This window comes from Theobroma umbraticum, unplaced genomic scaffold (assembly GCF_002168275.2).
Source record: "Theobroma umbraticum cultivar Fairchild unplaced genomic scaffold, ASM216827v3 scaffold_95.0, whole genome shotgun sequence".
NCBI lineage: Eukaryota > Viridiplantae > Streptophyta > Magnoliopsida > Malvales > Malvaceae > Theobroma > Theobroma umbraticum.
This window is the reverse complement of record NW_018397257.1, coordinates 9220203-9231453: the sequence shown is the minus strand read 5'-3', so window position 1 is coordinate 9231453 and position 11251 is coordinate 9220203. Positions and strand designations below refer to the sequence as shown.

At 37.0% G+C, this 11251-nt stretch overlaps 2 protein-coding genes across 2 annotated transcripts in view; one reads left to right on the top strand and one right to left on the bottom strand.

Moving 5' to 3' along the window:
• ABCG31 (pleiotropic drug resistance 3) overlaps positions 1-8442 on the top strand; it is an 11345-nt gene extending 2903 nt beyond the window's left edge. Inside the window, exons 8-24 of the mRNA XM_021422118.1 lie at positions 314-615; positions 691-972; positions 1363-1679; positions 1764-1924; positions 2001-2104; positions 2192-2348; positions 2454-2519; positions 2628-2758; positions 2863-3195; positions 3287-3577; positions 3683-3766; positions 4496-4629; positions 4784-5011; positions 5375-5546; positions 5635-5722; positions 6688-6854; positions 7805-8442. Coding sequence (XP_021277793.1) covers positions 314-615; positions 691-972; positions 1363-1679; positions 1764-1924; positions 2001-2104; positions 2192-2348; positions 2454-2519; positions 2628-2758; positions 2863-3195; positions 3287-3577; positions 3683-3766; positions 4496-4629; positions 4784-5011; positions 5375-5546; positions 5635-5722; positions 6688-6854; positions 7805-8071 — 3284 coding nt within the window. The 3' untranslated portion in view covers positions 8072-8442. The remainder of the gene's footprint in view (positions 1-313; positions 616-690; positions 973-1362; positions 1680-1763; positions 1925-2000; positions 2105-2191; positions 2349-2453; positions 2520-2627; positions 2759-2862; positions 3196-3286; positions 3578-3682; positions 3767-4495; positions 4630-4783; positions 5012-5374; positions 5547-5634; positions 5723-6687; positions 6855-7804) is intronic.
• Positions 8443-8579: 137 nt separating this feature from the next.
• Positions 8580-10528, bottom strand: LOC110411805 (NAD(P)-binding Rossmann-fold superfamily protein). The gene has a single exon (XM_021422119.1). The coding sequence runs from the start codon at positions 9905-9907 to the stop codon at positions 8732-8734; it is 1176 nt and encodes a 391-aa protein (XP_021277794.1). The 5' UTR covers positions 9908-10528; the 3' UTR covers positions 8580-8731.
• Positions 10529-11251: the final 723 nt, after the last annotated feature.

Sequence of the window (11251 nt, the reverse complement as noted above, 5' to 3'; positions counted from 1 at the left end):
ATTTGTTCTAAATGTTGATGACTTCGTGGGAAGGTTTGATGTATAATGGTGAAATTACCGTTCTCTACAAGTTATTTTCACACCACAAACATGTGCACTATAGGAGGATGCTTGGTTGAGGACGGTTAACTAATTGGTTAAGGTTTTTAATGCAATATAAATTAGTTCTGCAAATATCAATGGCTTTATTGAGGCTTATCATTTATTTTGAACTTAGTTTAGAGAATCTAAAGTTTGAATGATTTTAATAATCCAGTCTCCATTCTGTGATACTCCCCGTTATTTTTTAACAGTCAGCACAATCCTTATGCAGGAGAGATGGTTGTTGGGCCGAGAAAAACTCTTTTTATGGATGAAATATCAACTGGACTTGATAGCTCTACAACATTCCAAATTGTAAAATGTGTGCGAAATTTTGTTCATCTAATGGAAGGAACTGTACTTATGGCTCTTCTACAACCTGCACCTGAGACATTTGAGCTATTTGATGACCTAGTTCTATTATCAGAAGGATATATGGTGTATCAGGGCCATCGAGCAGAAGTTTTGGAATTCTTTGAGTCATTAGGATTCAAATTGCCACCGCGTAAGGGTGTTGCAGATTTTCTTCAAGAGGTATTTACTTTCCTTGCTGCTGCTTCTATGTTTAGATCTTCTTTAACTATTTGCCTAACAAGTTACACTTGCTAGGTGACCTCTAAAAAGGATCAAGCTCAATACTGGGCTGATCCTTCAAAGCCATATGTGTTCATTCCTGTTTCAGAAATGGCCAATGCATTTAAAAATTCCAGATTCGGAAGGTCTCTAGAGTCAACACTTAGTGTTCCATATGATAAATCCCGAAGTCATCCTTCAGCTTTGTCCAAAACAAGATTTGCTGCATCAAAATGGGAACTTTTGAGAACGTGCTTTGCACGAGAAAAACTACTAATCAGCAGGCATAGTTTTCTTTACATTTTCAGGACATGCCAGGTAAGCTTCGCTTGCCACTTCTGCAATTGTTATATATGATTACCTCTGAATTTTACTTCACGATGTGTATACCAATATTCTTAACCAGCTATGATTTGATAATATATGGACTGTTAGTGTGTTACTTGCACTTTGTTCTTTTTGATTTTGGAAAAATGGACATTTTATTTATCCAAGATGCAGGGCAAATAGGCTGCTACAAAAAATACTTCTGCTTTGTTAGTTTAGAATTGACTGAGTATTTTGTAGGAGGTCTTTTACCTTGCCTCTTTTTTCCGTTTATTGACTACTATTACATAAGAACTTATTACTATGATTTTTTTATTATTTTTTTTCACGTCTTTCTAATTGTATTTCACTTTTGAAATCTATGTATTACACATCTTTAAGGTTGCATTTGTTGGATTTGTCACAAGCACAATTTTTCTGCGAACAAGAGTACATCCAGTTGATGAGACTAATGGCAACCTCTACCTCTCTTGCCTTTTCTTTGGGGTAGTGCATATGATGTTCAATGGATTTTCCGAGCTACCCCTTCTGATATTTCGACTCCCAGTCTTTTACAAGCAGCGAGATAATCTATTTCATCCTGCATGGGTATGGTCTGTGGTCAGTTGGATTCTACGTGTACCCTACTCCGTTGTTGAGTCGGTTGTATGGTCTTCTGTTGTATACTACAGTGTTGGTTTTGCCCCTGCTGCTGGGAGGTATCTTCTATTTCACTCACTCTGATGGATGATGTTTTTCTCTCTTAGTTATTTCTTCCAATTAATTCTTGTTTTTAAATGCAGGTTTTTCCGCTTCATGTTCCTAAATTTTGCAGTGCACCAAATGGCAATTGGTCTATTCCGAATGTTGGCTGGAATCGCACGAGATACAGTCGTTGCAAACACATTTGGATCGGCTGCACTTTTAGTTATATTTTTGTTGGGTGGATTTCTTATACCAAAAGGTATGATGTGGTAAGTTTTACTTCGGAATGGAAGATAAGATAGTGTTGGTTGATTGGTTGATTATTCATTTTTCAGACAAGGTTAAACCATGGTGGGTTTGGGCTTCTTGGTTGTCACCACTACAGTACGGACAAAGAGCAATTTCTGTTAATGAATTCACTGCCACAAGGTGGAATAAGGTGCATTAATAAACACTTCCATCAATTTTCTGTAAATTGATATCGGTTTATATGCCTAGGCGTGTAATTTTTAAGCCTATCTTGCAGATATCTGCTATTGGGAACAATACTGTCGGATACAACATTCTTTATTCACATGGTCTACCTTCTGATGGATATTGGTATTGGCTTGGAGTTGGTGTGTTATTACTTTATGCTGTGCTTTTCAACATCATTCTAACGCTGGCCCTAGCGTACCTTAATCGTGAGTTTTCCTTTTTCTTATCAAATGCATATACAGCTTTCTTTCTCCACACTTTATGTAACTAAATACTCATAGAAGTCTTTCTGTTATATTTGTTCACGGTAGCTCTCAGAAAAGCCAAGGCAATTATTCCACTTGATGACTCAGAAGAAAATTCTGTTAGGAATGATGGTTAGTCATCTATGATAACATCATTTTACTTTGCAATGTGTGGGGCATCCGTGGCTCTTTTAAAGAAATCTGATCATTCCTTCACAAAATTATGGCTGATCTATGCAGTTGAAAGTGAGCACTTGGAATCAGGTGTTCCGTCTGATAACCGCGGCAGTAAAACGAAGGGAATGATTCTGCCATTTCAACCATTAACAATGACTTTTCATAATATCAATTACTTTGTCGATATGCCCAAGGTTTGTTTGTCTCGTGGTTTTTGGTTCTTGGAGTTTTGGATACCTCTAACTAATGTGAAACCTTCTTTTTCCATTTTCCTATTTCTTCTGGTTGAATATCTCAGGAAATGAGCGCACAAGGCATACCTGAAAGGCGATTGCAGCTCTTGTCAAATGTTAGTGGAGTATTCTCACCGGGTGTTCTTACAGCATTAGTCGGGTCAAGTGGAGCAGGAAAGACTACCTTGATGGATGTGCTTGCTGGAAGGAAAACTAGCGGATACATCGAAGGGGATATTAAGATATCAGGTTACCCAAAGGAACAGAAGACATTTGCCAGAGTTTCTGGATATGTTGAGCAAAATGATATACATTCTCCTCAAGTGACAGTTGAGGAGTCTCTCTGGTTTTCCTCCAGTCTTCGCCTTCCGAAAGAAATTAGCAAAGTCCAGAGACATGTGAGCTGATAACACTTTGTACATTTATATTTGTTTTAATCTAGTTACTTTCACTGCATTTTTTATATAATTTTTCTGCATTTCCTTACAGGAGTTTGTTGAAGAAGTGATGCGTTTGGTAGAGCTTGATACACTTAGGAACGCTTTAGTTGGTTTACCAGGTAGCAGTGGCTTATCAACAGAGCAGAGGAAACGTTTAACTATTGCAGTGGAGCTTGTTGCAAATCCTTCCATTATTTTCATGGATGAACCTACATCTGGACTTGATGCACGGGCAGCAGCAATTGTGATGAGAACTGTTCGTAATACTGTTGATACTGGAAGAACTGTGGTGTGCACTATTCACCAACCCAGTATTGAAATTTTTGAATCATTTGATGAGGTGAGACTGATTATAGTTTTTATATTTCAAAGTTAATACAAGAGTTCTGCATAATACATGTTTGTGTCTTTTCATATGAATTTGCCCATAAATTTTCTTATGCAGCTGCTGCTTATGAAACGAGGAGGTCAGGTTATATATGGAGGAAAGCTTGGAGCTAACTCACAGATTTTGATAAACTATTTCCAGGTGACCTTGCATTGTCATTGTTATTATTATTTTTAGGTTCTTGAATTCGTATACTTCATCATTGTATCAAGGAGAAAAAGGTAACAGACCAAGATGATACCCTCTTTTATATTTGCTCATGAACAGAGCTTTTGTTCCTTCATTTTCTTGTCGTTCTTATGTCTAAGCTACAAAAGTGCAAGTAGCCTTCCTCTGTCTTTTGACCCTTAACACATTTTGAAGGCAAAGATGGTCCTGGCCTGCGTTATTTACTACTAGAAGCATGGTGTTGATAAATTTTGACACATCAGTTACAGAAAAATTAAGAAGTTCAAGAAATAAACTTGGAAAAGTTACAAATTTTTCATTGAAGGTTGCAAGTCTTGAGTGATATGTTACAGATATTTCACGAGTTATTAGCATCATGCTCAAAAAGGTTACTCTCAGATACATGTGAGATCTTTATTTGGCATTTTATGGTTCCAGACTATCTGGAACACTTGAGAGTAATTAGTATACAACATTAACACCAATGACAAGCTATATCCTTTAAATCCGAAGTTTTCTTTTCTAATTTCTGAAAGTTCCATTTGAATGTAATCCATCCTTGGAGCACATATTATTTTTTCTTATACCTTGAGACTTTTATGTAGTTATCTACCGAGATTTCAGCATATTCACAATTTAAAATACTAATGATGAGAATGGCAATTCTTTAGGAGAGGTTTCACATTTGTTCTCTTTATGCAGGGAATTAGTGGAATTCCATCAATTCCATATGGATACAACCCGGCAACGTGGATGCTTGAGGTTACTAGCCCTGCAGTAGAGCAGAGAATTGGTAGAGACTTCGCAGATGTATACAGAAATTCTGAGCAGTACAGGTAATCATTGTGATGTCATGTTACTAATCCAAGCAAGATGAGACAAGTACTCAATCTATACTTTGTTCTTTGGTGTGGTTAAATCAACCTGCCTTGGGTTCTTAAATTACTTTGCTTTGGCATTCATAAATGAATATTTTTAATTCTGTTATAGGGAAGTGGAAGATTCCATTATGCGTCTGAGTGTTCCACCTCCTGGTTCACAACCTTTAAAGTTTTCTTCCACATACTCGCAAAATCAACTGTCTCAGTTTCTGATTTGCCTGAGGAAGCAAAACCTTGTGTATTGGAGAAGTCCACAATACAACTTGGTGAGATTGGTCTTTACAATGGTGTTTGCACTAATATTAGGCTCCGTGTTCTGGGATGTTGGTTCCCAAAGGTAAGTAATCTTAGTTATTTCATGTTTCTGTGCTAAAACTTCAAATACTTAGAAAATGGCTTGAACAAAATCATTGTTTGTATTTGGACCTTCATTGTTGATTTTGATAAATTATTGTTTCGTTATTTTGGGCTCTGTTTATGATGAATATTTCTTTTTCCCCTTTTGAATTTCATAATATTCAAGAGTAGGCTATTAATGTAAACTCATTTCCAGTTAATTTTATTTTAAACACTACCTTATTTTTTAATTCTATAAACATTGTCCTTGAAAAGAAGATTTTTTTGTATATTTATGGTGTCACTTTTTTCTGCCATTGTTACAAACCTACTAAACCATTCGGTATATAAATTGTTTCTGCAGAGATACAACTCAAGGTTTGTTTATGGTTATGGGTGCCCTTTATGCCTCATGCTTGTTTCTTGGGGTCAGTAATGCTTCCTCAGTACAACCAATTGTGTCCATTGAGAGAACAGTATTCTATAGAGAGAAAGCAGCAGGAATGTATGCTCCCACTGCTTATGCAGCAGCCCAGGTAATTGGCATGGTCCTGAAAGAAATTTATTTTCAGTACTGTTTATTTTGACTGAATTGGTAAAATCTTTCAATTCTTTCATGAACAGGGTCTTGTGGAGCTCCCATACATTGCTGTTCAGACAATTTTATATGGGGTCATCACATATTTCATGATTAACTTTGAAAGAACAGCTGGTAAGATTCTGTATCTTTCTTTACCAATGCCTTTTTGTACCAAGAGTGATGGTTGCCCTGATGTTATTATAAAGTACAAAAAAGAGCATCAGGAATTAAACTTAAAGATTTTGACCCAAACCGTCCCCCAGCCTTACTGCTCAAATTTAGACCAATTGTCTTTGATTCTTTTTTCAATATATCTTTCCGTGCTAATTAAGTTAGTAATTGATTAGATAGCTTTGATCCATTAATAGGAAGATCATATATGCCGTTTTTGGTGGGGGAGGGGTCCAAAACTGCTTGGAGTTTATTCACTGAGCGAACAATAAAATTTTCTTAGAAATTGATTCCTGAATTTTCAAAAAGTATTTGGTTTGAGCATTCCCAGCCTTGTTCACTAAACAAACAGGGCTTTATATTCAACAAACAGAAAACTTATGTATGAAACAAGTCACAGATATAACAGCCTCTTCAGATGAATGAACTGGATAAATGAAAAATGTTTACTAATAGTTTCTTTGTATGTCCCGTCTGGCTATTGAGCAATGAATGACAATAGACAGTCAGTCTTCTTTGCTTGGTAAGCACAGTCAATTATGCCAGACTCTTCTGTGGATTGGATATTGAAGATTGGTGAATTTTATAAAGGGTTTGATGTTTTGGTTTTGAAGGTTATTTTATTACTATATTAATCGGTTTGGATTTACCTATCCTCAACTGATCAACTCCAAGGGGAGCCAACCTGTTGGAGAATGATAAGCTAGCCGGTCTTTCATTGACATGTTGTCTTTATGTTCTTTATTATTCAATATTAAACAGGAAAAAGTGATTTGTCGTTTTTTTTTCTTTGATGTGGAACAAAAGTGTTCCATGAATCCATTTCTGATTATAATAATTAGTAATTACTAGAAGACAAAAGCAATGAAATGCGTACTTTTGAAACCAAAGGAATGTTTACTTATAAGAATCTCTCTTTTTTGCAGGAAAAATTTTCCTCTATCTTCTCTTCATGTTCCTTACCTTCACCTACTTTACCTTTTATGGTTTGATGGTTGTTGGTCTCACACCTTCTCAGCATATGGCTGCTGTCGTCTCTTCTGCGTTTTACTCTTTATGGAATCTCCTCTCAGGTTTTCTTATCCCAAAGCCGGTAAGTAGTACACTGCCCTCTGCATATTCTACAGCTGATCTCTTTCAATGGAGTTAATAATATTTCTCTAGACCTTTTCCATCTTCTTTAATTGGTTAAGAAGCATTGTTAGACTGGTAATTTGCTACAAGCCTTTGAAGGGCAACTTGATAAAATTTGCAAGTAGGCAATATGTTCCATAATAAGGAAATTGGGGCATTTGTTGTTATAAAATATGTGGTAGTACTCTACAAATAAATATCTGGGATATGTTTTTTATTGTAACCATGGCTTTTGGCCAGTAGTTTAAAAGACTTTCTGCCAAGTTATTTTCTTTTTTCAATTCGTTGTGAACAGCAACGTTAGTAAGTGTGCTTTTGACTAAAGAGCGTCCAGCATGCCTCAAGTACATTCATGTTGATTTTACTTATCCAATTCGGTTTCTAATTTCTTCCATATTATGTCAAATCATCACATCAGAAGCACATTGACTACATGTAAGGGGTGTGATTTTTCCAAATTGCAATTTAAAAGAAGTCATATGAAGTTGAATCTTATTTTGGTAATGTGTTTCAGCTATGTTTCTTTTCTTGCCATTCCCTTAGTTATATGCTTTATCAGTTGACACTTTTTGTTCGTTAAATATAATGGCTATAGGATGAGATGTTTGAACAGCGTTGTGTTCTGATAAAAACTGGATATGCCTATCTGAAATCTACTCATAGTGGAAGAGTGTTATATGCTTTTGTCCACGTTTATCCTTACAATCTTTGAGTGTCTTACCAAACGTATGTGCTTTATGTGATGCCAAGCCATAGAGGTGGGGTTAGATGGAGAAGGGTTTAGATTCCTTTCCATAGAAAATTACATGATGAAAAAGAATTGTATTTTATCTAATGTTCTAGAGCACAACCCTAGTGGTTTCCAAACTAACCAACATTAACTTTTTCCTTTTCTGTTTTGAACTGCAGAGAATTCCGGGGTGGTGGATCTGGTTCTACTACATCGCCCCTACTGCATGGACTTTAAATGGTATCATCAGCTCTCAGCTTGGTGATGTGGAAACCATGATTGTCGAACCAACATTCCAAGGCACTGTGAAAGAGTATATACACACTGTTTTCGGCATTGATTCTGGGATGATAGGAGCTTCAGTGGCAGCACTAGTTGGCTTTTCGGTCTTATTTTTTGGTGCCTTTGCTTTCTCAGTGAGATTTCTTAACTTCCAGAAAAGATGAGTGATAAATTTAACTATTGCAAAAGCTCTGTGCATATGCACGTGACAGTTGGTCATCATCCAATTTTGAGCCAATACTTCATCAAGATGCAGATATCCTTCCCAACATTCTTTAGTACCGTCTAAACTTTGTCCTCATTGGCATAGCAACTAACTGATCAAACCACTGACTACTACTGATTACAGATTTTGACTGAAAGAATTCTTTAGGACCATTACAACATAGAATGGAAACACAAACCAAATGATCTCTAGTATTGTAACTGTAGCAGTAGCATTTGTTATTGCATATGACCATCTTGATTAAGGTCAAACTCGGGAATCACATACTGAAAATCATTTAAGTACAGAACTCCATTTTCTCTCCCTTAACTCTGTCTAATTCTCACTTGCTATAAGTTCAGACAATAGATGATTGGGGGCCAATGATGCCCTCCCTGTGCAGCATAGACTTGTTTTGATGGTTTAAGTTCCGAAAACAGGAACAAGAGGGAAATTTGTGTGGACAAGAAATTTACATTGTTTAATTTGCAATGCACTTCTGTGATCACAATTTGGGGGTCTTTTCTCTATTGATTTGCTTCCAAATGAAACCAAACAAGCTATGAGGGAGAGATCAAATCGAGAAGAAACAATTAACAGAGAAAAGAGGAGGAAATGTCTAGGGAATGAACTTTTCATCTCTCATGAAATCAATCCAATACAAGATTGAATCCAGTGTCTTGCATCTCATTGTGAAGCCAAGGCGGTCAACTTTACCTCGGCTCCCCAGCAATTTCACAGGAAACCGAAACAAGATGTCCAAGAATTGCCAATTGGCCAAATCTTCCATCTTTGTCTGAATCAGACTTTCCTTGATCACAATTTCTTCCCATGCTTTTTTCTTGTCTCTCATGGCTGTTGTAAACCAGAAATCCTCCCAAAACATGTCTTCAGGCACTGTGACTCCAAATTTCTTTCCAAGAGTTGGCCATATCTGCTTCCAAGTAAAACTCGGACCATTGATTGCGTTGAACGCCTGGCCATCAGTGGAAGGTATTTCATCAGTTGTGGCAGCCCAAATTTGCTGTTCAGCTACTACCCGAGCATCAGAGCTATCCATATAGCTTTCTTCCCAACACTCCCTTGTCCCTCCAAACATAAAAGGGAGGTTTAAATGTTTACAGATAGCACCATAAACACATAAACTTCCTATAAAATTGAACACAGTCCTATGAGAACTACCCATTATCAAGCCAGGCCTATGCACAGACCAAGCCACCTTACCAGCCAGCGTCTCCTGGAGCAAGTCCTCCAGGACATAATAAAAGTTGCAGCTAGCATTTGCCCCCCTCGGCCATTCTTCGTCAAACAAATGAACTGTTTCCCCTTTTACAGGTGCATAATGACTCATCCCAGTTTGAAGAGAAAAATACTTCAATGCCTTTGCTGTTGGGAGCATGGCACTCAAGGCATTGGACATCATGGCCTTGTTCTGCTCACAGCACTCTGGACTATCCAGGGGATACTGACTTGCCCAGGTGATCCAGAACATGTGAGTCACATCCTGTAAAACAGAGAGTTTCTGTTTGGTTTCCAAAGGATCTAACAGGTCACAGGATATGAAATGGTACCTGCCGGAACTTTTGATTGGTATCCTCTCGGGATTTCGAGCTATGCCATAGACCTTCCACTTGGATTTTGAGATTAGCCTTTTGGCTAGCTCTCTTCCAACAAGCCCAGTAACCCCAAAGATAACGGCAACATTGTTACTGGCAGCTTCTGCTTCTCTATTGCATTCCCTGTCTGCCATCAGTTCTAACTCGGATAGCTTGACTCTGTCTAAACTTTGAACCATCTTTATAGAAAGAAATACACCTATCCAAGATGCTGTATCTTACAATTAGCTTCTAACAGTCTTTCTAATCAGTCAAATAAACACCTGCTTAGGCTGGCAGCATAGATGTAATGCAATACAAACTCTTGAGTTAAATCCCATTAAAGGACTTGATCACTTTTTCTAATTAATTAGATTCTCGATGAATAAAAAAAGGAGGGGGAAATGCTGCTTCAAGAAAACAGGAAGTCATCTTCTTTTGAGGGAGGATTTCTTGGAAGGTTTCAGGCTTGCATGTCAAGTTAATATATTGGATTATAATATGCCACTAGCAGTTATCAGGATCAGAAAACTCCAAATCTATTGTCTTCTCTTTTAAGTTAAAAAGCATGCTTTATTATTGAGGTTTAACTAAGCCCTTTTTTTAGTGATCGGCATGTTCTTGGGGCGTCAAAGCCTACTATGGGCTTGTCTGCTGGCAAGATTGTGACCATGGCCGATTCTATGCTGGCATCTTGGTAACAACTGAGTTTAAAAATAACTTTTCTTGTGGCTTTAATCATATCCGAGTTTGCTCGTCAATGGTCAAAGCAGCTATTCAGGACCACACCTCCTTCATAAGCACAGTTCAATATGGGCAAATTAAAGAACCTAATTTCCTTTTTCTTTTCACTAAAATTTCCATTCTTTTCTGCTCCATAAGAATTGGAGGGTAATTGGATTCTTATGTCTCTCCACATCTCAGTAATCAAATGTTAGGATCCGTTTGGTGCATGTAATCAAATATGAGGATGACTGCCTTACAATTGAATAGTGTTAACTTGATGATAAAGAAATAAGATAATGTAGCACATGTGTTGGCATTACTAAATCATCAAGGACATGGTAATTAATTCTTGATCATGTATTCAATAATTAAAATATGAGATTTCAATTGAAATATTTTATATTCGTATTTTGAAAACAGAAAAAAAATAAAAAAAAATATTATCTCTTATCGTATAGATTGAGATCTAATTTTCATATATGAGATTAGAGAGAGAGATTATGACTTAACCAATTTAGCAGCTAGCCATCTGCAACTATGCTGGTGGTACAACTATAAGTTGACTGTGGTGCTAGATACTCCTATGAACTGAATTAGGTTAAAGATTGAAAAACCATCTTATTCAGATGTTTCAGCAAAAGCCTACAACAGGCTGGAATGATGGATCCATGTAAGTGTATATATGTTTCTCCAAGTTGAGGGTTCTCTCCAGCTTTGACTGGGGAGAATGATGAGCTGCATCATCATTGCAGTTGGAGATGGCATAAAAGAAATGATCATGGAGGTGAATGAGAGTCACGTGTTTGGGGAGAGACGAC

What these genes read in the sequence shown, in the direction of transcription:
- LOC110411805 (XM_021422119.1), bottom strand. Translation starts at nt 9,907, where the DNA reads ATGGTTCAAAGTTTAGACAGAGTCAAGCTATCCGAGTTAGAACTGATG.